This window comes from Camelus bactrianus, chromosome X (assembly GCF_048773025.1).
Source record: "Camelus bactrianus isolate YW-2024 breed Bactrian camel chromosome X, ASM4877302v1, whole genome shotgun sequence".
In the NCBI taxonomy this organism is placed as follows: domain Eukaryota; kingdom Metazoa; phylum Chordata; class Mammalia; order Artiodactyla; family Camelidae; genus Camelus; species Camelus bactrianus.
Window position 1 is genome coordinate 35,618,099 of NC_133575.1, and position 26,242 is coordinate 35,644,340.

General features: G+C 43.6%; 1 protein-coding gene across 1 annotated transcript in view; it reads right to left on the reverse strand.

Annotated features, from left to right (window-relative positions):
* DIPK2B (divergent protein kinase domain 2B) overlaps window positions 1-17,937 on the reverse strand; it is a 36,816-nt gene extending 18,879 nt beyond the window's left edge. The window contains exons 1-2 of the mRNA XM_010968057.3: window positions 17,564-17,937; window positions 9,025-9,289 (exon numbers count right to left, since the gene is read on the reverse strand). Of these exons, the coding sequence (XP_010966359.2) occupies window positions 9,025-9,289; window positions 17,564-17,796 (498 nt within the window). The 5' untranslated portion in view covers window positions 17,797-17,937. The remainder of the gene's footprint in view (window positions 1-9,024; window positions 9,290-17,563) is intronic.
* Between the last annotated feature and the right edge of the window lie 8,305 nt (window positions 17,938-26,242).

Here is a 26,242-nt window from a genome sequence, read left to right on the forward strand (position 1 = left end):
TCTTAAAATGCATCGCTGAGTTATATTTCCAGTGTATGTACTATAAAAATAAGGATTACCTTTTTCTTCAATGTTTGGTAGAATTCACTTGTTAAGCCACCTGGGACCAATGTTTTCTTTCTAGTAATATTTTTAACTTCTAATTCAATAGTACTAAGATTTTCCACTGCCTCTGAAGTTGACCTTGGTACCAGTTTTCATTCTTAATGTTTGCTTGTGTTCTTTGACAGGTATTGGACCTTTGATTTGAAAAGGGTGGAGCAAACAAGTGGCGAACAGGAATGGGACATCAGACTGCAGAAAGCAAGCCTTCATTGTTCGGAATGAGTTTCCCCACCTGGAATAGTCACAGAGACCTTGTGAACGATACTTCTGAATCTTGGGCAGTGAAAGCAGAGAACAGAAAAGGCATGAAAATCCATTTCTGATATTCAGAGGAGCAAGAGGTTAGATTTTTTTTTTTTTTACCAGTTACTGGATCATAGGAAATACTCTAAGACACAGTATTAATAGGATGATTTTCCTCTCTAGAAAAAAACGTGATGCTCTTAAGTACTTACTGAGGATTCATTTAACCAAATCATTCTAGACTAACAACTTTTTTTCTTTGAGCTGGTTATTTGACTTTTTATCAGACATGCAATCGACTTAAGGACTATATAACTTTAGTGAGGCATTCAATGGTAACTCTAGTGATAACTCTTAAAGGACATGTTGAAGTAAGATTTTGACTGCATAGAAAATTAAGATGATTACTAGTTGGTTAACTGAGTTTACCTAACAATGAATGGACTAATCCTCACAGAGCAAGAAGGCTTTCTCTTTGGCCCTGTTTTTTTTTTTTTAAATTTTTTTATTGAAGTATAGTTGATGTACAATGTTAGTTTCAGGTGGCCCTGTTCTGTTTAATGTTTTGATTAATGCCTAGAACCTAGATAAAAGTTGTGTTCATCAAAATTGAACATGATGTGTAGTTGGGTTGACAGTAACTATCAGTAGCACATTCAAGTTGACAGGCTGCTGTGATGGATTTAATCTAAGAAGATCATATTTAATGGGATAAATAAATGGTTCTGTCCCTGAAAACTAAAATCTCGCTGTAGAAGGGGTTTTAGTTGACATAACTTTTAGTATGTATCAATGTGAGGGGGATAACCAAGACAGGAAAGAGAACTGGGAATATTTCGATTGGGAAGTCAGAATTTTAGGAGATGAATATATGGAAGGGGTAAATGTCATATGTAACTCCAAGGAGGAGGAATGATTTGATAATTTACATGAGTGAAAGCTACAAGAAGACAGATCTGAGATGAACTTCCTAACGATCCATTTGGTTCAAAGAAGGAATAGACTGTTTCTGAAGGCAGTGAGTTTTCTGTAGGGCAAAGGATGCAAATATTTTGAGAGTTTGAATTGGTGAGCTTTCAAGATTCTGTCAACTCCAAGAATCTATGATATATGTATGGTTTAGTGGGTAGAAACCTTTTTTGATCTTTAACAGATTGATACATTGCTCTGTGGTCTGCTGTCTTATGTTAGGACCAAATTGACATGCAATTCCACATTTTGATATCTTTTTGTATTATCCCTCCCCATTAACGACCAAACTTGTATTGATAGCTGCCTAACACAACACTGAATTGACTTCCACTTTTCCTCTGAGCAGCGATTTGGCAAAGGTAAATCATAGGTTGTGGACAGATAGAGTTTTCATAATTGTTACTTTCTTGATATGATTACAATTTCAGTTATTTGCTCTGTGGTTCAAAAGATAATGTTTTTAAATTCCTGGTTTGGTAGGTTCTGGGGATTTCTCCCCTCTGCTTTTTTTTTAATTATTGTTAATGTCTGATTTTATTGCCTTTTAATCAGAGAAAATGGTCTTTGATATTTCTACTTTTTAAAATATATAGACTGTTTTTGTGGTCCGATAAACAATTTTTAGAATGTAACCAATATATCAATTATTTCTATCGTTAATTTTTCAAGTGAATATCTTTATAAATATGTTATATACTATATAGTTTAACCTCTGTTTACTTCATATTATGTGGACACACATAGAGGCATCGCCAATCACCAGGACACTGAGCCAGGTCATGCTCTAGCAAAACCACTTGTTCCCGAGTGCATTGCAATAGCAAGGAAAAAAATCATAGAAAGAACAAAGGATGGCTTGATTTATTTAAGAAGGGGCTTGCTTGGCTAACATGTAAGTTCAGGGAAAGCTAGAGCCCCATGAAGACACAGTTGGCTCTGGATGGTCCGTCTTGGTGATTAGCCAGGCTTCAGTGATGCTTTGGCTGGGGGCTGCCTCTGTTCTGCATTTGAGACTCATTTGGAGGACCCACTGGCAAACTCATCTCATGTATACCTTCCCTCAGTCATCTCTTGCCTCCTTTTTCTTTCCCAACTTGCCTGTGTCAAGGCTGGGGAAACCTTTCACTATCTCCTTTTCACTCATGAGATCCATCAAGAATAATTTAGGAGTCATTTTAGAGGACAGTCTGGATGATCTATGACTCCTTTTTCCTTGAGTTTATGATACAATGGAGATTGGGAGATGAATAATTCAGTCACTGTCCCATTCCAAATAATCCCTTTGTCACAAATGCCAGTGATGACAAAGTCTCTGTGGTTTTAATCCTAAACAAATCCCACAATTTAAAGTCTTAGTTGTTTCAACTCTCAACAATTCTATGATTGGAAGGAGAAATGGACTGGAGGTAGGGGGGTGGTTCACATTCCTGCCGTAACCTCTTTCCAGTTGACTCCTGAAACTTGCATGGCAACAAAAGAGATGCACCGTGACTATTTGTCAAGGGTCTCGGGGAGCAAAGTCTCATGAGCTCACAGTCACAGTGTACCTCTGAAGGGGCTCTATTTTCTAGAGACCTTTCAGCCCAAGGATGTGCACTGATGTCCTGGGAATATTGCCCTGTGTGAGGGCCCCTTTAGTTGCTTAAATTTCCTTTTCCACCAATAGTCATTTCCTCTTTGACTCCAGCGTTAGATAAGTGTGAAAATGTTACAGTTACCAATCAGCTGTTTTCCTTTCAGCATCGTTATAACCATGTTATTATTTTTAAAACAAATGCAACTCTTTCGAAGGGTCCTTGACCTGGTAGTTTGTGAAGGATTAAAATATTTATAGTCTGAAAACTAGCTGTGACTTCAATATAAAATTTCCATCTTCATTCAAACACTTTATCATAACCTGTCTTGGTATCACAGGATGAGTTGAATACGGTCTGTCTCCCTCACTGGGGTGTCATCTCCAAGAGCAGGGACCTTATCTCGAAACCCTTATACCCTCCTAGAGCCTAGCATATATTTTGCAAATACCCCTTACATATTTTTGAATTAAATTTAAACAAAAGTGTATTTCATTTGTTTCACAGTTACCTCTAAAGCTGTATTCTGATTAAAGTGCTTAACGTGCATTTTGGTTAATTTGCTTATTTTCCTTATTGTATCTATGTTAAAAAAAAAAATCAAGCCCGAGGAAGTAAAATTACTAGCCATCCTCGTTTAAACAAAGCTGCCTGAACACTCTCTACCACCATCTAGTGGGACAAAAGTCTTCAGGGCCATCCAGCTGGTTCCCGCGTGAGGAAGAAACAGGGTCTGGATATTAACAACGTCAGTAGCGCGTCAATATCGCGTCAGTAGCGGCTGGCAGTTGAGGGGGTGGGAGGGGGACTCGACCGAGGATATCTGTTTTCCTCTGATTAGCCACGTGCTGCTGAGGGTGGTGGCCTTTTTGCGTTTGGCAGAGGAAACCTTCTTTGTGATTTTGTGGACAAGCACATCGTGATAAACTCTGGGTGCTGTTCTTGGCCGTGACTGTGTTTGTGGGCTAGTAATTTAGGCTGGTGGGATATTCCCATCAGAACAATGCAGCTTTTAGAGGAGAAAAGTCATGGTTTTATTAGCATTAGGGGGACACACACATACACACACACACATAAGCAATACACACTGCACTGTTCCACCCTCTTGCTGATACCTGGTCCTGTCCCGTCTCCTCGGCAGCCCTTTACTTGCGGCTCAAGAGCAGGTTCTTAATACAAAGCCGCACTTGGCTTTGCAGGAGGCAGGCCCCAGACTCGCTGGCTCAGCCTTTGCTGGCGATCACGGAGGCTTTTCATCCAAGGACTGCCAATCAAAGTTGTGAGGCCCCTGCACAAGTCAGATCCCTCCTGCCTTCGATTTTCTTTTATTTCTTTGATGGTTTCTCCCCTCTTCTGCCTTGCCAGTTCTCCGAGCCAACCTGTGAGTTTTTTGTGGTCCCTTCTGCCTCCTCCAAACACACATCATCACATCCATGCTCAAAGACTCACACTTGAGGGCCTTGGCCTAGATCCCTGTTGGAAAATGGCTCTTGAGGAAATCAGAGAAAACCCACTTAAGTCACGAGCCGAGAGGATTCCCCGGGGGGCTGGCGCAGCTGGTAGGCTGAGTTGGCATTGGGCCATTTGTTATGAGTTGAAGGATGAGGCGAGTCTCCGTACGGTCCATCCTACAATCTCTCTCCACTGGGTTCCTGAAACTCCCATATTGATAGAGAAATATCATAATTTCCAAATTAGAAATGAGGACTTCATGTCTGAGAGGTTATCAGAAAAATAGGGTAATCAGAAAAAAATGTGGCCAAATCTGGGATGAATAGTCACTCAGAAATCGATTTTGCCTTATAGCTTAGTTGCGATCGTGGCAGAGGCTGCTTGCTTGGAATGCTATTGAAAAGGATTCTGGGGCCACATCTGGGTTTAGCGGGGGGAATAATGCAGGGATGTATTAGGAAAGTCTGAGACAGTCATGGGATGGGTTAGTGGGAGCATGACAATATTGGCTTTACACACAAATGGCTTCATGGAGGGCTAACAGTGAAATGCTATTAGCTTTTAACATCTTGGCATGAATTAAATGATTAAATTAGCTGCTCATCCCCTCCCAGGGCTCTACGGGAATGGAGTCACAGGATTGGTGACATTTCTTTTAATGGCTTATTTTTCCCTTTTTTAATTAAGTTAAAATTTGCATCACATAAAATTCACCATCTTGACCATTAAAGGTGTAAAATTCAGTGGTTTTTAGTACACTCATGAGGTTGGGCAACTATCACCACTATCTAATTTCAGAATTTTTCATCATCCCCAAAAGATATCCTGTATCCGTTAAACAGTCACTCCTAATTTTCCCCTCCCCTCAGCCCCTGGCAGCCACTAATCTGCTCTTTGTCTCTGTGGATTTGCCTATGCTGAATATTTCCTATAAATGGAATCATACAATATTTGTCCTTTTGCATCTGGCTTCTTTCACTTAGCACGATGTTTTCAAGGTTCATCCATGCTGTAGCATGTATCCTTTCTTTTCATGGCTGAATAGTATTCCATTGTGTGGCTATAATATATTATGTGTATTCATTCATCCGTTGATGGACATCTGGGTTTTTACCTTTTGGCTATTGTGAATAATAACACAATAAACACCCACATCCAAGTTTTTGTTCGCACACCTGTTTTCACCTCTCTTTTTTAAAATTAAAATTAAAAGTTAAAAATTTTTGTTTTCATCTCTCTTGATTGAATAGGTGAGTTTTTTTTTCCCTCCCCCCCTCTTTGGTGATGATGGACCCATTCAAAACTGATAGGTGAGTTTTGCTAAGAAGAAACAAGCAGGAGTTTGGGTGCTGCCTGGCTGAGGTCTGGGAGGGAAAAGGTGTACAGCATCTTGCGCATGCTCTGGGATCCTAAGGACAGAGGATCTCTGGAAAGGAGGACAGGAGAGGGAGGAGATGTTGCCAAAATGGGACGGCAATGACCTTGAGCTTGGTGGATGGAAGAAGAAGGGGTTTGTCCAAAATTTATAAAATGACTGCTGATATTTTTCTGGGTTTTAGAAGGAAAGGAAAAATCTCTGGTGGGGATGAAAAGATGGGCTACGAGAGGCCTCCCCCTACACCCTGCAAAAAAAAAAAAAAAAAAAAAAAGAAGAGAAAAGAAAGAAAATGGTTATGGCTTTGGCTGTGTTTAACAGCGTGCTGTTAATGGATGCTTTTTTTTTTTTTTTTTTTTTTTTTTTACCAGAAAGAAGGAAAGCTTGGCAGGGAGGGTATAGCTCAGTGGTAGAGTGCCTGGTTAGCATGTACGAGGTCCTGGGTTCAATCCCCAGTACCTCCGCTGAAAAAAATAAATTAAAAAAATAAATAAACCTAATTACCTCCCCATAAAAAATAAATTAAAAAAATTTTTTTAAGTTAGAAAAAAAGAAAGAAGGAGAGCTTGTTTCACTGTATGTTAATGCAAGATGACATATCCATAGAGCAAGTTTTAGCGCAACAAACTGAAGAAGGGGACCTGCTGATGACAATAGCACTGCCATGCATTTCCCTGGTGCTGGACTTTTTCTAAAGCATCTTCATATCGATAAACCCACTAGGATGAGTGGAGCAAGATAAAGCAGGCACTGTTTCCTGCCTTTTGAGAAACAGGAAATCAAGGCACCCAGCACAGTGCCTGGTGATAGCAGGCGTTCAATTAGGATTCCTTAAATAAGTGAAACAGAGTCATACCAAGTCAAAGGATGTCAGAACCGGGAGGCCCTTTGAGATTATCCAGCTGCCTTCCCCCCAACACAGGGTGTCACGGCAGAGTGGGGAAGTCCTAGACTTAAATGCAAGGTCAACTGGTCAGTGAGTGAAGGACCCAAGTCAATAGTCTGTCCTGTGTCCCTGTATAGGCTGTCGTCACAACATCCACTACAACACTTCGCTGTGCTTTGTGTTCTTGTCCGTACTCATCACTGGACCACGTGCTCTTGGAGGGGGCGGAGCTTGCACCTGATTCCTCTTTGTGTCCCTAGGATGGAGTGCAGCATTGGAACTTGTTGCATGGGTGAGCAGGAGCCAGAAGCTCTTTGCTCTTCCTGGATCACTGCTCCTTTGTGTTCTGCCACAGCTTTTAGTGGCTGAGCCAGGACTCAACCACGGTTTCCAGGTCCCGGGGACCTTTTGCCTTTATCACAATGTCTCTATTCATCAAGGTAGGTGACACTAGATGTACCCGGCAGGTTGCTTTGGACTTTCTAGGCCCCCTGGGATAATCCCTACTATATTATGGAAGTGTCTAGAAAATGAAGGAAAGGGGGAGTTTTCCTTAGCTCAAAGCCCAAGGCTGGTCTAGCCACTTTCTGTAAAATCTCAAGTGTATCTTGTGCACCAGGAAGTTCTGTCCTTTGGTACATGGTCCAGGTCCCAGGTGGAGGGAGTCTGGGGCCAGGGCCTTGGGAGAACTGTGCCCTCCAGGGTGGGACCTGATAACAGTGGGGGAAAGAAGAGGTGATGGGATTTTCAAGGGGTTCTGAAACAGTGCCTTGTGTATATCTTGTTTTGCTCTTCCTGAAGACTTCTCTTTATTCCTGAGCACGTGTTTGAAGCAAAGCAGAGGAGGTCTCTTATTGCTCCTTCTCATGCCTCAGGACTAGTTGTGGGCAGCCTAAGAATGGCAGATGCTGGGTACTCAGGCCAGTGCATGGAGGGTCGTCTGTCTGCAGGTGCAGGAAGAGAGGCGTAAAGGCGTTACACCTAGGCTGTGTACCACGGTGCGGGCCTTGATATCTGTCTCTGTCCTCTGGTTCTGCCCAGGGTTTTGCAGCCCCCATAGGGTTCCTCCCACCGGAACCTCCACTTCCTATCTCCCATACCAACTCAGAGACCCTTAAGTTGGGTCCTGCCACCATCTCCCCAGCCTGGGAATAGCTTGACTTCCCCTGGCTCATCTTCTCCCCGCTCCATGCCAGTGAGATTCATAGAGTGCAAAGTGCAAAAGGACCACCCTGGAAAGCTCAATGTCAGATGATGACCATGTCACCGGCAGCTCGATTCCTCTTGATTTCAAAGCAGTTTCCACACAAACTTAGAGCAAAGCCACATGGTCGAGATATCTAGGGACCAGTGATTTTTCTTTGTTCTCCATTACTCATCTTGAAGAGGCCAAGGGGAAGCACTGTTAGTGCTCAGAAGTTACCTGGGCGGCCTTACGTGCATATGTGAAGGGGCGAGTGGCCTAGGGAGTTCAAGAAATGGCCTTGGCATGCCCCTGAGGGATGCCAAATCCTCCAGCCTCATCATGGCAGGGAGATTGAGGTGATCCTCTCCTTTCTCATCTTCGCTGAAGGTGAGCAGCTCCTCAATCCTCTGAGGTGACATCTTCTGTCCCAAGGGGCCCAGTTGGATATGTGTGGAGGTACATGATGGTTTGGATGAAAGACAGATGATACTGGCAAAACGCTGAAGTTCTGAAGGCAGCCTACTCGTGGGAGTGGGTGGGAGCTCTCCAATGGGCAGAGGGAGCCATGTTATCAGAGTCTGCTTCTGCAATGACTGAAGTTTGGCTCTACTTTTTTTTTTCAATTGAAGTATAGTTGACTTACAATGTTGTGTTAGTTTCAGGTGTACAACAAAGTGATTCAGTTATACATATATGTACATATACAGATTCTTTCTCTTTTTCCTATTCTTTTTCATTATAGGTTATTACGAGATACTGAATGGTTCTTCTTTATGGTGGGAGATCAAAGAAGCAGCCGGTTTTCAAAGTGGGGTCTCTATTGTGAAACAGGAGGTATATGGGAGCTTATGAGAGTGGGCACAGTTTAGGGGTTGGCAAAGCTCCCCCCTCCCCCAGAATGTCATAGGTGAGCTAAGCCCTGTGGAGGGGGGAGGGCAAGGGGAAGGCGGGTGAGGATCATCCATTAGATCTTCAGACCAGAGGTGGCAGCTAGGAATTGTTCCCCAACGAGTCGCCGACAGTCATATCAGAGAGAATGGAGAATGACAGTAGGAAGGGTCCCTATCTCTAAACCTGTTTGGTCCCCGTCTTGTCACAAGCCACTCTGTTTCATGGCATCGTTTTGTCCCACTGAAGACAGGCTACAACTCCTTTTCCCCAGACAGACTGAGCCCGGAGCCAGGAGTGGATCTCACCCCCCCACCCCGCCCCCGGCGGCCGGGACACTCACCTGCACCAGGTCCGGTGTGAGGCGCTTGGCCTGCAGCCATTTCCGGAACCTCCCTGTTTTCCGCAGGACGCGCTCGATGCTGCAGGTCTTGGGGGCAGCTGCGGAGTCACAGATTCTCTGGTCCGAGATCTCGTTTTGGTGTTTGCTGACCAGCCTCGAGACCTCCACAGGGCGCCAGGTTTTGGAATCATCGGAGTAGTTGGCAGGGTAAGACGGCAAGTCGTCGGGACGCAATCCGAGGTGGGAGTCCAGCCGCTCATCAAACCTGGAAGAATAGCCCTTTGCGGATCAGCCTGGGAGCCAGAGAGAGGGAGCAGGGACTCAGCAGGGCCCAGCCACACTGCCGGAGCCAGCACAGCCCAGGGATGGGGAGACGGGGGACAACATCTGGTCTGATCCATTTTTTTCTCTTTAGATGGGGGTGGTCCAAACTCTTCTCGTGAGGTCTTAAAACCACAGCTCTTTTTTTTTTTCTTTAATAAAGGTTCAGGTAACAATTCTGTTTTTGGTGGGGGCGAGGGAGGGTTATTTATTTGTTTATTTGTTTGTTTATTTTTAATGGAGGTACTGGAGATTGAACCCGGGACCTCGTGCATGCTAAACATGGGCTCTGCCACTGAGCTATATACCCTCCCCCCAAAACCCTGGTTCTTGAAGATGTTTATCGGCCTGCACTGGGGAGAGTTCTGCCTCTCCGTACCCGACCCCAAACAGCCCCATCAATTTTGCTTTCGGCCCAAAGATTTAAGTGATCAGTACCAACCAAGTCTCAGGGAACAGTGGCTGTCAAAGGGTCACCGAATTCAAAGCTATCTGGGATCCAGGGGATGTTTAATTCCACCCAATAGCCCGGCCAGGGGAAAGGTACTGCCTATTAGCATCTGATGATTTTTCTAAGCTCCACCTTGACCCTTTTCTCCAGTCTTTCCTTCAGCTGTGCACTGATATTTCCATCAGGGAAGAATGCCGAATCTTCTGATTCATGTATGAAAAATTACTAAGAAAATGTTTATCTGTATTATTATTAATAACTGAGGGTTAGAGTGCAAATGAAAATTAGGCTCATAAGATATATTGTATATTTAGTTTCAATAAGATTCTTTAAATTCTTGGGGGAGGGTATAGCTCAGTGGTAGAGTGCATGCTTAGCATGCACAAGGTCCTGGCTTCAATCCCCAGTGCCTCCATTAAAATAAATAAATGAAAAATTTAAAAATAAACCTAATTGCCTCCCCCTCAATGAAAAAAAAAAGGAATCTTTAAATTCTTATCATTGGGCATTACTGGGCAACCTGGTAATAATGAGTTTTATAAGAATGAGCATTTTGATTATTTCTAAGCCCTAGATGGTCGCTTGTCCTCGCTTCTATGACACAGTTACCCTAAGAGACTGTAAGCTTTTCAAAGAAAGGGCTCTCACAGAAGCTGTCAGTAAGCACCTTCTGCAATGCAGGACCGTTCAAACCGCAGTGGAAGGAGGCACAAAGAATTCTGTTCAAGGACATGGCCACAGATCTGTTTAAAAAGACCAAACACGGAAAACTTGCAAGGAGGCAATTTTACTGCAGTTTTTAGGATAACCATGGGAAATGATCCTCCCCCACCCCAGGGGGATAAGGAAGGGCCTAGGGCCTCCAGGCGGGCCTGTCTGTTTCCTCCATCTGCTCTTGTTCATGGGGTTCAACCTCCCCATCACCACCACCCTGCCACAGGGCCCGAGACTAAGGATTTGTAATAGAGAATAACCTTTGTTTTGTTGGAGGTTTACAGGGACACCATGACCTGCCCACGTGGACGGCTGCAAGAACAAAGAATGCCTGCAGCAAGAAGTTTACAACAACCAACCACAGCCCCTCCCTTGTTTTTTGTATAAAAGGAGCCTGTATTCTGACTAGAGCAGGATGGTTCTCCAAGACATCAGTCTGCCATCCTCTCGGTCTGCCGGCTTTCCGAATAAAGTCGCTACTCCTTGCGCCAACAGCTCGTCTCCCGATTTATTGGCCTGTCGTGAGGCAAGCTGAATGAATTTGGACTCGGCAACAGATTTACAACTAGGGGGCTTTCTTGGATAAAAATAACAGCAATACACGTTTCTGAATCACTTTAGCAGCCACTTTGCTAAACACTTCATGTGCATCAATTCAGTTAAACATTTCAACCAACCAATGAGGTCAGTGCCATTATTACCACGCAGATGAGGAAACCGAGGCACAGAGAACTTCAACGATCTGCTCAATGTCACACAGCCAGGAACTGAAGGAAGTGGCATTCAAGGCTCCAGAGGCTGTACCCTACACCATTTTGCTGCTACTTAGTCCTCTATCATCCATTTTATGAATAGCTTGTGGGAACATATTGGTAACATCATGAGGGGTTATAGCTAGCAGGGTCCTTAAGGATTCTTTTGTCCCTGTCCCTTGCTCCAGGGTCTTTTCAGGATGAGAACATTGAAGATGACTTGTCTGAAGAATCATAAACAATATAGTGACAGAGGACCCGATCTCAGGGATCTTTGTTTCCCAGTGGGTGGGGGTGGGACGGGGGGGACTTCCTGCCCTGTAGGGTATGCTTTTTTTCCCCAAAAATATATTAGATTTGGTTTTTATTGTAGAGCACACGTATCAGGGCAAAGGGCTGCACACACAACTACAAGTCATTTTGGGGAAAAAAAAGCTGTAAAAAAATCAAAACTCTGCAACTGCTTTATTTAGTTAACGCAGTCCTGCTTGAGGAATCTACGCTGGCAAAGGAGTTCTGGCCCCTGAGAGGGGCTTCTTGCTGGTGGCCACCCCAGCTGTCTGCAGCCTCTGTAAGGCTAGGCCCCCAGCCCCGGAGTGGTGGCAGCCTGGGGGCTGGGAGGGCCTCTGCTCTCAGCAGGCCTGAGTCTTGGCCCCAGGCTGGCAAGGAAACTTTCCTCCTGAACCCAGATCAGCAAAACCTTGCAAAACCTTTGAGGATCTGAATGGGTGGAAACTGCCAAAGACTTGGCTTTTTTTTTTTTTTTTTTTCATTTAAAAAAAAAATTTTAAGTTTATTTTTTGTGGGAGGAGGTAATTAAGTATGCTTATTTATTTTTTTAATGGAGGTACTGGGGACTGAAACAAGCACGCGCTCTACCACTGAGCTATACCCTCCCCTCTTGTTATTATTATTTTTAAAACCCCTTCCCTGTCACTGAAACCTTGTCTGCAAGCCTGAGCTCTGGCCTCGGAGGCATGCTGCAGGCGGATGGAAGAGGTGGGGGCCCTGTTATGGGGATGATGCGGGGACAAGGCCTGAGCTGGACTGTGGAGGAGAAAAGAAGGGGAAAGGAAAAAGCCAGAAGACCAAAGGAATAAAGGAAAACTCCGAACAAAAGAAAAAAACCCTCCCATTACACCTTTTCCTGCCTTCTTTTCTTGTCCCCATCTCCCGAGGAGGCTCCACCAAGAGGACAGAACTGACTTGGTAGGTGAGCTGTGCACGTTCAGGGGATGCTCGGTGCACGTTCAGCGGTGGCTCAAGGCGTCCCATCAGGACCAGTTGAGGACAAAGAAGCGGGTTCACAGGCCACATTTCTCTCCCATTCCAAATAGTAATAAATTTATGGTGCTCAATGAGAAAAAATGAATATTCCTACAACTCTGAGTACCTCCTTGATTGAGTGTCAGTGAGAAAATGGGCCCTGGTTTTAGTCACCAAAATATGAATATCCTGGCATTTGGAAAACCACAAAACAGAGACGGAGTTCTGTTCCTCCTTCTGAACTGAGATCATGGGCATGTTTGAAGTGAGGCCGGCTGAGTTTCTTATTGGTTGGAAAAATGCACGAGCAAGAATATAGGTTCCCAGAGGTGGAAGGAAGCATGAAGGTCACGTGATCCCTTCCCCCCAAAGCCCTCAACATGGAGATGGGGGTGGAGTGACAGTGTTGGAATAAAAATAAAATACTCTCTTCTTTTGTCTACTTTGCATGCTTGCATCCAGTCAAACATTAAGTTTGGAGCTATGCCTTCCTAAATATTTCATGCCTCTCTTCCCTCTCCCTCATCCCTCAGCTCTGCCCACGACCCTTAAAACTTCCAGCATCTTCCCCAAACTCTCCAGATACAATTCATACTTCTTAGAGCAGTTCACACTGCTTTTCTTAGGCCCATCCCCTCCTGCTCCCCTTACAAGCTTGCTTTGGTCTCACCAAACCACTGACCAGCCTTGGCTAAGCCATATCGTTTTGGGTCTCCAAGCCTTCACTCACCTTGTCCTATGCTGATCCCTTTGTCTGAGACATTTTTGTCTTCTTTCTCGCCTGGATAATTCCTCCCCAACTCATTAAAACCCAGACAGGTATTATCTCTTCTGATTCTTACTCTGTCGTCCCTGCGGCTGAGATAGGTTCCCTCTTACCCTGTGTAGGACATTTTATATGAGTTAGTACCCAACACATTTTAGTTGGATGGATGGGTATTTGAATGAGTAAATGGATAAATGAGTAGAGGGATACAGGGAGGGCTGGATGGATGGGATGCACAGAGTGATGGTTGGGTGAAAAAATGCATGGAGGAATACCTGGATGAACAGGTGGATGGATGGATGGGTGCATGTTTGGATGACTGTGTAGACGGATATTTTTGCCTTAAGCTCTGGACCCCGAAGGTCCCAAGACCTCTGAATTGATTTGAGAAAGTGAATTAAAGCTATAATTACTATCACCTTCTGTGAAGGAGACAGACAAGGGCAAGGGAGAAGGGAAGGCAAAATCAAGCCTAATGGTTTACTTCTTTTCCTGTGTGTCCTCCACCACTCAGATGTGTTTAAACATTCTTTAAGATCTTGGGAGTAGGCGGTGGGGCTGTAAGTTCAAGTGGATACAGTAAAGAAGGCAAAGTAAGGTATCCATCCTGGTAAGAGCCCAGGAATCCTTTGGAGTGATTCTGATCAGAAATACTGCCATAAAGTACTCCATCCTCCACCCTTTCCCCCTACTTGTTACCTGCGTATCACAAGTCCTGATCAATCAGATCCTGGTAGATCTTACCAGTTTAAGTGGTCCTTTAGGATTTTCTATATAGGGATGTTTTCAGGAGGAAGAATCTGTCAATCAGGTTGACTCATTTTTCTAGCTTCCCTTAATTTTTTCATTGAGGATTTGAAAGTCAACATGGAACGCATGGGGAAAAAAAGGTGCTGAAAATATTCAAATGGTCAAAGATCATTGGTTGAGTACCAGAAGCATCCAAATCATCTTTAGCATTCTTACCAAAGAAAAGATAGGGAAAGAAGGAAAGGTGACATCTATCTCCCAGTCACGTGTCTTCCGTCTACCCAACCACCCCGAGAAGCTCAAACTCTCTGTTTGTTGCTGAACAACAAGCATTGGCCAATCCTTAAGGAGGACCAGCTAATGCTTGCCTGGCTATGGCATTTCAGTCTAACATCTGAAAGTTTCAGATGGGCTTTTTTCTTAAGGTCTCATCATGATCATTTACAAAAGTGGAGACATGTTTGGAGATGAACAAGAACAAGACAACTGGAAAGCGAGGCAAAGGATGTGAACTTAGAGACAAAGAAATACAAATGGCCAATAAGCCTGAAAAAAGGGCTCAGATTAGACATACAGAGAAGGAAGACAAAGTAAACATGGTCGTCATATTCAACATTTCAGAGTATGCAAAAAGTAAGTTCTATGGGTAGAGGTCTCCATTTGGCTATATCTCACAATCCTAAAGATTTGCTATTATTTTTTTGCCCTGGAAATTTCACTTTTAGGAATTTCTTATAGGAATTAGTCACTGATGTGCATAAAAGTCTAGCCACGGGGATGTTCAACATGGCTCTGTTTATAATAATGAAAAGTGAAAAAAAATCTAGCTGTCTCACAGGAGTGGATTAGTTAAATAAATTCTGATCGATTGATATAATTGAATACCACGAAACCACTAAAAATCAAACTGTGGCAAAGAATAGTTAATGTGAAGGGGGAGGGTGTAGCTCAGTGGTAGAGTGCATACTTAGCATGCACGAGGTCTTGGGTTCAAATAAAAATTTAAAAAATTAAAATAAATAAACCTAATTATCTCCTCAATAAACCAACCAAACAACAACAACAACAAAAAAGGTACTGTGGAAAAGTTTTCCCAATATATTGTTACAGAAAAGTTTACAAAGGAGTATGCATAGTATGATCATATTTTTGTTGAAAAAATTTTTAATCAACACTTAGAAAAAAAGGTGGTAAGGATCATACACCAACATGTTAACTAAGGAGTGATCTTTAGGTGAAGAATTTTTATTTTGTGTTTTCTTTAATCAATATTTCCTGAAAATTTGAAAATAAAGAGATACCACTTTTAAAATAAGGACAATGGTATTTACAGTGTAGACAATAGAACTATAAACAAATCCACGTTCCCAGACCTACTCACTGCCTCTCTCTGCTTCCTTGCACTGAGGATGTGACTTCTCAGCATAAAACACTCCAAACCTCCACCTGCCCCGCCTGGTCTTTTCCTGCTGGTATCTGACACTTCCCTTTCAGGCAGGCGCACATGGAAAATCAGTTCTGAGGGAGCTGAAGTAATATCCTGAACTCGACTGGAACACAAACCTATTTGGGGGAATGCTTCCTGCATTTGGCCAATATTTGCCTGGAAAGAAAAACCTCATTGATTTCCACGTGGTAAAAAGTCAACTGTAAGATTCGAATACGCGTGTTTACTTATCTGGAGGAGGATGTGAACTCGGAGCTCTTTCTCAGTCAAATCCCTTAATTTCCCTCCCTCCTATCTTAAAATATGTCTGTATTCTCACTGCCTTCTTCCCCCAAGGAATCAGTCCCACTTCATGTGCGTTTTTGGTCCTCTCCATCCCAGTTTCTTAGGTGGGCAATCTTGCGTTCATTTTCAACATCTCCATTTTTATTTCCTCTCCCATTGAGTTGGTCCACAAAATGATGCTCTAGCTGAACCCACTTGCATCCTTCCTGCCCTGCTTTGTTCCCAAAGACCTTTCTCTTGGACTAGGAGACCTGGTCTGGCCGCCCCTTCCAACATCACCACGCCATTCTCACACGACTTTCCGACTTTCCGTAAGATCTCTGTCCCCACCCTACTTAACACCCTCACCATTGCCTGCAATAGAGCCTCCCCAGTTGGAGATCTTTCAACTTTTCAACATTCAAAATACCTTAAGAAATAGTCTCATGGGAAAAGTTCACATCAACTTCATATACTATCTACCATCTCACAAAAGAAGTTCAGCATTTTTATTGGTATTTTTCCATTTGTTATTTCTGTTTAGTAACTTAGTTAAAAAGTCAAATGTGTCTTTGGTTAATACAGATTGGAAACAAAATTATTGTAAATTAATTTTCGTTGGTCACCAAATCTCACAAGCCAGAGGCAGGTCCTTGGGGGAGGGCATAGGAGAAGGGGCCTACTATAAGTGGTCTTTACTATGGAAAACACTGGGAACCACGGGCTCCCAGATTAAGATCCCAATTCCTTGGTACGGCATTCAAGGCCCCCTGCCCCATCTGCCGCTTCCAGCCTCCTCCTTTGGCCACGCCTCCACATGTGCCCCATATTCCAGCCACCAAGTACTCCCCACCTCTTCCCACACCTCTGGGCCTTTGCTTAAGCTGATCCTTCTACCTTAAGCCCCTCTCCTCCCCCTACATTTCAGCTCATCCTTCAAGGCCTTGCTCAGAACCCCTCCCCGGGGAGAAGCCTTTTCCCAGTCCCCATTTGGAATTAACGTCCTCTCCCTGGAGCTCCCTGAGGTCTTTTACACTTCGCTCCTGGCCTTCGTTGGATCAGGCTTTATTATTATTATTTGTCACACTGTTCCCCACCCCTGAACCCCTGGAGGGCAGTGACCAGAGTGACAGCAATGTCATTACAGCACGTGCTGGGTCTTGGCCGTAGGAAAGGCTCATTGACCATGTGTTCCAAAATGTGGGACCATTTTTTTTGGTGAGAGCCACGTGCATGGAGATTTCCTCAACTTAGGATTTCCTCTGATCAAGGCAACATCTCACAACAGAAACCTGGTGCAGAAGCTTTGGAGCAAACCGCATGGGTTTGCACCCCAGATCTGCCACTGATTAAGTGGTGACCTGGGGCCAGTCATTGAACCTTGCCGTGTCTCAGTTCACTCTCAGAATCATGGGTGCAAAACACTAACTCCCAGGATTGTCGTGGGGAGAAAAATCAAAATAGCTTTCAAATGCCTGTCACATAGTCAGCTTTCTATAAGCTTGATTCCCCTCCCACTATGAGAAATGAACTTGATAAACTTAATCATCCCAGGCTACTCCAGTCATAAAGAAGAAACAGTTAAGCTCCCATTTCAAAAGGAAACGTTGGATTTAGCATTTAGAGCTGGAATTTGGCTTCACACCTTACCACCCCCCACACCCCAACTTTAACCCATTACCACTATCTGATTCAATGGCCTCCCACCCATAAATTACAACCTGCCTTGTTTTCCAGAAACTCCTGGACGTTGTCACGTGAAGGGAACAGAACTGTGCCCCTCAGAGTTATCTGATTGAGATTCTGACCTTATTTCTTCTTTAAAGAACTTCTTGCAAATAGATGTCCCGATGCAGGCATTACATTTATCAAGACCGAGGAAAGTCCTTCCAAAATTGTAGCTGATTCGGACTCGGGGCACCAGAGAAGGAGCGAGAGAAGCCGGCGAGGAGACAGAATAGCTCAGGCTGGAGACCCACAACAGCAGGGCCGGCCAGCCCAGGCGGAGGCCGGCAGCCTCAGGCCCCAGCCAGGGCTCCATCACGGGCTCAGGACTCCAGCTGCAGCCCTCGGCTGCCCACTTAGGGCTGCACAGAGGCAGGTCTTGGCAAAAGAGAGAGGGCTGGCTTCAGGGCGTTGACCCCATCCCAGCTTCCCGGGTTTCTGTTGGAGGATGCTGAGGAGCTTGGGGCTAACGAGGCTGGGGAGGAGGTGAGGAAGTCCGTGGAGGATGCTGATAACACAGTTTCCAGAGTTATTCTTCCTCTGCCCTGGGGCCTCTGCCGCAGGCTGGGGAGGGGCCGACTGGCAGATTTCAGAGAGGACAATGGCCAGGGCTTCCCTGTGCTGTCCTTTTGACAAACACAGGATATCCTGGCTGGGCAGGAAAGGTCCATGCAGGATGTATGTCTGACCTGGTTTCCACCTGGGAGTTTCAAAGAATCCTGAAGGCCTCCGCCTTCCACTGTTTTAATCATGGGTGTACCTGTCCCTGTGGGTCATACACACACACCTCCCCCTCCCCTTCCCCACAGTGGATAACTTGGCCTACCCCTTAACCAGCCATATTTGGCCATAAAATAACTAGAAGTCACTTGGCTGGCCATTAAGTGGTACATTTGATACTGATTTAAAAGGTGAAGCCTTTTTACTGCTTGGGGAGTCAAAAAACTCAAGTTTGCTTCCGCTGATCTGAGAAGAAAGGGGAGGAAAGTTCCCAGTGGCCTCTGGTGTGATGAGAACACACCGGAAAGATCCTTCTGCCTGCACCCAGCTGTGTCCATCAATCTCCCTCGTGCCTGAAAGTCCCTCTTTAGCACCCTGCCACACTTGTCGGTGGCTGGCTTGACTTGGTGGAGATACACTGTCTCGGGGTTGCCTTCCTCCTGACACCAAGATAAGATCTGATACCAAGCAACACCTTGGGGGCACCCCCACCCCCTGCCTCTTGCTTATAGAGGAGCTGGCGTCTCCCAGGCCTCCCTGAGTCACAGAAGAGCAGGCTCAGACAGTTGATTAGGACAAGCCTCCAGGCACTGGGGGATGGCCATGACTCTGACCACCTAGCTCAATGATTAACTGAGATTACTCCCCCATTTCCTTTTAAAACTTTCATGGCTGAACAGAATGTTTGGAGATGGTTTTTTTGGAGGGTGGGCGGGATGCTGAGTCCACCGGATTGCAGGCATTCAGATTGAAAGCAAATTTTCTTTTCCTTACCAAGGCTGTTGCCCCCAGGATCATACCCCTGCCCCTCCCTCAAATAGAAACCAATTACTCTTATCTAAGTCCCAGGAGGCAGCTGCCCGGAGAAGAAACAAGAACTGGTTAGAACCAACGCCCAAGAAGGTGGAGGATTTGACTTCCAGTGGACCTTGAGCCTCATTGTAATATATTAGCATCAGCGCCATGACAGTTGACGATTGCCATGACAACCACCAGCAAAGCCTGTACAAGGACTAATTGGCTCCATCACTCCCGGAAGGAGGACGCGATGACAGAAGCCTCCCATAAAAGTCCACATGTCCTGACCCAGATGGGAGCAGTCTCTACCGGCCATCTTGGCTGACAGCTCCCTCCTTGAGTACTTCCTTTCTCTGCTCAAGTGCTTTTCTTCCATTTTCCCTTCTGAGCAAATAAAGTGGCTGTTCATTTCATCCCTCTGCCTCCGTTTCTCGAATTCTTTCACAGCCAGTGGCAAGGACCCACACTTTGGTAGGCTTCCTAATTTAAGGGTCCCTCCATCTGCTAACAGGTCCATAGCATGGAGCAGATGGAAGTGCCAATTTAAGAATATGTAGTGAGAACTTACGAGGACCAAATCAGGGAAGGCAGGCTTGGGTTGGGAGAGGGGGAAACGGAGGTAAAAGTAGGGGCTGGGGAGGGCCTTTGAAGAGCTGGGGAGTTTTGCTAAGATTCATGGGAAGAGTAGGGTAAGGGCAGGTCTCTGATGGTTAAATGTGCTTAGTAGTTTAATTGTGTATCCTCGGTGAAATGTGGCGTTTGTTTTTTATTGTGGAGTTGTGAGGATTCCTTATAAATTTTAGATTCTATTTCTGTGTTGGCTATGTGGCTTGCAAATATTTTCTCCCAGGTGGTGACTTGTCCTCCATCTCAATAGGGTCTTTTGCAGGGTGAAGGTTTTTAATTTGGTTAAGGCCAACTTGTTAATTTTTCCTTCTATGGACCATGCTTCTAGTGTTAAGTATAAGAACTCTTCACCTAGCTCTTGGTCCCAAAGATTTTCTCCTACGGTTTCTTCGAAAAATTTCATAATTTTACATTGACGTCTATGATTCATTTTGAGTTAATTTTTGTATAGGAGATGATTAGGTCAAAGTTCATATTTTTCTTGAAGGGTGTCCAACTGCTCCAGCATCATTTGTTAAAAAGACTAGCCTTCTTCCATTGAAGTACTTTTGTGACTTTGTCAAAAATCAGTTTCTCCACTAATTAGTGACGTTGAGCATCTTTTCATGTGCCTATTGGCCATCTGTATGTGTTCTTTGGAGAAATGTCTATGTAGGTCTTAGGCCCATTTTTTGATTGGGTTGCTTTTTTGATATTAAGCTGTATGAGCTGTTTGTATACTTTGGAAATTAAGCCCTTGTCAGTCACATTGTTTGCAAATATTTTCTCCCATTCTGTAGGTTGTCTTTTCGTTTTGTTCCTAGTTTCTGTCTTTAATTTTTCTGACCAGGACTTCAAAATCACTAGTAATACTTTACAATGCGGAGACCTCTGTAGTTTCATGAAGTGCTTTCACATTTATTGTTCATAAAAATCTTGTAGGAAACTTGTGAAGGAGGACGCAAAGCTAACGATTATTATAATAGATGAAGAAACTGAGGTGTAGAGATGCGTAATGGACAACTGAAGTCACTCCAACTGAAGTAAATGCCAGACCTGAGGCTTGAACTCAGCTCCTCTGAAGCATAATACAGCGCACCATCTGCTCTACCACAGCACCTCTCAAGACGTGGTTTGAGTTTGTACTGGTGGTTTCAGGGAGTCTAACTTGCCTTCCCAGATGTGCAGAAGTGGCGTTGGGTTCTCAGAAGGCTTTCCACATATTTTGGCAACATACCCAAGGAACACGGTGAACTTCAGAATCAGCCACGTGGGACTAGCCTGTGCCCTCTCTGCTCTACCCATCGGGGACTACTATGCAAATTGTTGGTACCTGTGAAGATCTGTATGATGTCACGAAGTGTCAGCGACTTCAGATGTCCAGGACTCACCATAAGAGAGGTTGCCATTGGGCTTCTTAATACGGTTTCTCTTCCTTCTTCCATCGTGTGTTATTTTTCTCCATTCACCATCACTGTCATGAGGCTGGTTTTAATTTCTCTCTGCTTTCTTATCCTGGCTTCCCTTTTGAAGTTTTCCCTTCCATCCTGCCAAGACAAAACAAAACAAGATAAAAACAAGAACAAAAATAAAAACGCTATTTCCTCTCCAGTAAACTAGCTCTTAGAAGATGTTCCTCAAAGCCTGCCACCTCTCCTGAGACCAGGAGACCAGTTTGTATCTACAGTATTCCCAGTGATGCATGGCTCAGGCAGGAACGCAAACCTAGACACGTCCATCAGGCTGTTGGAAGCCTTCCTACGTTGCCCATAACCTTTAAGTAGGAAGAGACATGGTTGTGGCTTCCATGACAACTCTGCCCTGAACAACTCATAAAGCTGACCTTTTGAAACTTAGGTTGCTGTAGAATCCAGGCCACTTTCTGCCTCTAGGTTTGTCCTTTGATGATGGACACTTGGTTCTTTCCCAGAGAGGGAGGAAAGAGAAGGAACACTTGAAGGAGCTTGGGTTACTTTTTCAAAAATTGTGTCCCTTTTTTTTTTCGAGTATAAAACAATACACCTTCAACAACAAGTTTCTTCTGTATAGCGCAGGGAACTATATTCAATATCTTGTCATAACCTATAATGAAAAAGAACATGAAAATGAATATATGTATGTATATGTATGACTGAAGCATTATGCTGTACACCAGAAATCGACACATTGTAAACTGACTGTATGTCAAGAAAAAAAAAGCAACACATCTTCTTAATAGAAAACTTGGTAGATGAAAAAAATTAAAGTAAATGTTAACAGTTATAGGTATGAACTTGAACATTTTTTTTCAATGCATTTATACCTAACTTGCTTTTTAACTTAAAAATACACTGAAATTTCTGTGTCATGAAACATTTTTTCCTAAAGGTAGATTTTTCATGGATGTATAGTATGGGTCATAATTATTGGACCAGTCCTGATTATTAAGACATCCTTTAAAAATGACACAGGATTAAAACAATTATACAGGATTTGATTTCTCAAGTGGCAAAGTTTCAAAACAAACATTTTGTTTTCATTCTTGAAATCCTTGGGAAGGTATATCAGATAGAGTATCTTTAACTGGAAGTAACAGAATATTGTTACTAATATTTGCCCAAATACTACAAAATCTATTATCTATGTGAGAAGTCCGGAGATTTAGGTGTGTCCCTTTTCCGACCAGGTTGGCTCCCTTGCTCATAAGGTTTTGCAGTTTGGGGCATCACATTCATACATGCCAACTTCCAGCAGAAGAATAGGAGACACCTCTCTTTTTCTTGGAGCAAGGAGCTGTTTCCCAGAATTCTCCCTTCAGATCTCATTTGCTAGAACTGGATCAAATCCTACCCCATCACTGTGAAGAGGACTGAGATTACCATGTGGGAGAACATTTTTTTTTTTTTTTTTTGCAGAGTGGGCAGCTAATCCCAAACAAGGTGTGGTTAGGAAGGAAAGAAGTAGGGGAAATGAATGCTGGCTAGTGTCTTGGTTTGGGTGCCCTAGGAACAAACTTTGAAACGAGGATCTGAGGATTGAGAGGTGACCTCAGGAAACACTGATAGGGGAGGAGAGAGCTAAGAGAGGGAAATAAATTTAGAAAAAAAAGAAGAACCAAAAAGAAAGAAAAAAGGTGGGAGGGTAGAACTCAGTGGTTGAGCACATGCTTAGCATGCATGAGGTCCTGGGTTCAATTCCCAGAACCTCCATAAAAGAAAAAAGAAAGATCTGGGAAGTGAAAGAAGCCAGAAGAGTACATTGCCAAGCCAGCTACCACTGTGGACAACCAGGGTTCAGTCCTGCTGGGGAATTCTGCGAGACAGTGGAGAGCGTACACCTCAGCGTTATTCTGACTGAGGAGCAGGGAGCTGGGATATTTCCAGACCAACTCTCATCCGCCATTGGTTGAGGGCTGCTCTAGCGGGTATTAACTCCATGGTAGTTCCAGCCTGCCCCACATAGGCTGTCAATTGTCGGAGGAAGGTCTCAGGCTAAGTGTCGCAGTGTCTGAGGTTGGAAGCCACCAGTTAGGATGGGAAGGAAAGAAGTGCCAAGGGCAGGTGGGCTGGGTATCCACAGTTTCCACCAAGGTGAGAAGTCAACAGTGTGTACGACTGACCGTAGGCACGGAGGGGATTACTTCAGGAAAGCCTTTCATCTTGCAGTGTCAGGGGTTAATACAGCAGGAGGAATCACAGAACTTCAGAGCTGGAAGTCATTTTAGCAATCCCATGCCACTTTAACTGGGGCCAAGAGAAGTCAGTTGATGAGCAGATCCTGGGATAGGAATGCAGGGGGATACTAGTGTTTAGAGCACTGGCAGAGCTGGAGTATTAATTTTTTGGCAAGAATTTGAGATTTCAAATGTTGAAGTTGTTATTAAGGGAACCACTCAGAATTCTGTTATACTTCCTTAGATCTGTTTTTGCAATTTGAGTTGGGTTTATTTTAAATTATAGTATACATAGGTAGGATATTTAATAATTTTAGGGCTCTGGGCTTCTTCTGAAGTTCTTGACCTAGACTTAAACCCAGGGCTCTGGGCTCAGTCTAGTGAACACCCCCTACACCAAAGGGGGGACTTGACTCCTCTGCCCCGTGGCTGCTGTCAACACCAGGCTCAAATGGGCCTGGGGTCACCTTGTTCTTCTGAGAGTCTTGTCTTCCAGACTGACTCAGCGTCAAGAACTGAGCTGCTGAGTGGGAAGATACATGTGGAGGAGCCTCGGTGTTTCTTCAAGTGTGCTCTGTGAAAAAAGTCTGCAAGAATGCTCATAGGTTTTACAAGAATAAAGACTTCTATGGTTGCACAAATGTGATTTTTGCTGCTGTTGTGTTTAACTGCAGGGCTTTTTAGAGCTCTTGAAATGTCAAAATGGTCTATGAAATTCCAAGAGAAGGGACTAGGGGACTAGTATGTAATGTTTCCTCCAAGTTTTTTTTTTTTTTTAAATTGAAGTCTAGTTGGTTTACAATGTTGTGTTAATTTCTGGTTTACAGCATAGTGATTCGGTTATACATTTTATATATATTCCTTTTCATTATAGGCTATTACAAGGTATTGTGTATAATTCCTTGTGCTATACAGTAGGACCTTGTTGTTTATCTATTTTTTGTTTTTTTAAATTTTAAAAATTATTTTTTATTGAAGTATAGTCAGTTACAAAGTGTCAATTTCTGGTGTACAGCATCATGTTTCAGTCATACATATACATACCAGCCAGAATGGCCATCATTGAAAAGTCTACAAATGATAGATGCTGGAGAGGGTGTGGAGAAAAGGGAACCCTCCTACACTTTTGGTAGGAATGTAGTTTGGTGCAGCCACTATGGAGGACAGTATGGAGGTTGCAGCCACTATGGAGGACAGTATGGAGGTTCCTTAAAAAACTGAAAATAGACTTACCACATGATCCAGCAATCCCACTCCTGGGCATATATCGAGAGAAAAATAAAATTCAAAAAGACACATGCACCCCAATGTTCATAGCAGCACTATGTACGATAGCCAAGACATGGAAACAGCCTAAATGTCCATCAACAGGTGACTGGGTAAAGAAGATGTGGTATATTTATACAATGGAATACTACTCAGCCATAAAAAAGAATAAAATAATGCCATTTGCAGCAATATGGATGGACCTGAAGACTGCCATTCAAAGTGAAGTGGGCCAGAAAGAGAAAGAAAAATGCCATATGACATCATTTATATGAAGAGTCTAAAAAGTAATAACAATAATAATAAAGACACAAATGAACTGATTATTATTTTGATTTCTTGAATATGTGTAAGCACATTTGACTGTCCTTTATGATTGTATTACCGCACTCTGTTGATTCTTATTTAGTAGTTGGCTTTATTCCTTTGATAACTATGTAAGTTAAAAAGCTAAAGATCTAATCTGTTCTTAGAAACAATAATTAGTACATATATGTAAACTAAAAAAATGTGCAGTATGCTGTATATATATTTATATGCAATATAATGTGTCTGTGTAGTTGAACTGTAATAATTCTACCTCATAAAACTGGAAAAAGATTTTTTTTTACTGAAGTATAGTCAGTTTGCAAGGTTGTATCAATTTCTGGTGTACGGTGTCATGTTTCAGTCATACATATACATACATATATTTGTTTTCATATTCTTTTTCATTATAGTTTACTACAAGATACTGAATATAGTTCCCTGTGCTCTACGTAGAATCTTGCTGTTTATCTATTTTATATATAGTAGTTTGTATCTGCAAATCCCAAACTCCCAGTTTATCCCTCCACCCCCTTTTCCCCTCTGGTAACCATCAGGTTTTTTTCCTATGTCTGTGAGTCTGTCTCTGGTTTGTAAATAAGTTTTTGAACAAGGAACTCTTTCTAGAAGAAACTTTCCAGGCTCATGTTGCTCATACCCCTTCAGAAATGCTAAGATAGTTCCTACCTAACCAGGCTGCCTGTGAAAGTCTTAGGTTGCCTGATTCCTCTCGTAGTAGGGAAAGCTCTGGATGGGGAACTGAGGTCTGGGCTGTGCTCTCTTTTCCAGCAGGACACGGCGTTACTGATGCTGTTATAAAGTATATTTGTGCTAAGTTTTCTAGGAGCGGTTGAGGGTTTGTATCAGTCCAGCTATAGTTGCTTACTCTGCTTGTCTTATGATCAAAACCAGATGACCTGTACCAGGCAAAATGTGAAATCCGATGAGCCACAGAGGTTATGGTCCAACTAGTGGAACAAACTTCAATGGCCCCTGAGGACCTGAGACTGGGGACAATCCTTCCGGCTTCTTTTAATTGTGTTTCCTAACTGCCTTCTCTTGGAAAAAGCTTCTGTGGTCTGCATGAGATCAACCAATTAGCGTCTTCTAGTTGCCAGGCCTTTTGCTCGGCAAAGAGATGAGAGCCAACAGGCAGACTCTTTGCAAAGTTGCCAAGGATGGTTGGAATATGATCTTAGCAGCAGACCATCAGGCTGGGATGGGCCCTCGGTGCTTTTCTTTACAAACTTCTCATTCCCAAACCATTTCCAGACTGCAGTTTCCTTTCCTTACTTGTGACACAGTCAGAAGAGGCAGCTTTTCGCTGTAGGGGAACAAATCTGAGTTCTGTGCCTTGATTCTTTGTTGGATGAGAAAGAGTTGGAATGAATTGGGCTGCCCCAGCCAGCTCCTC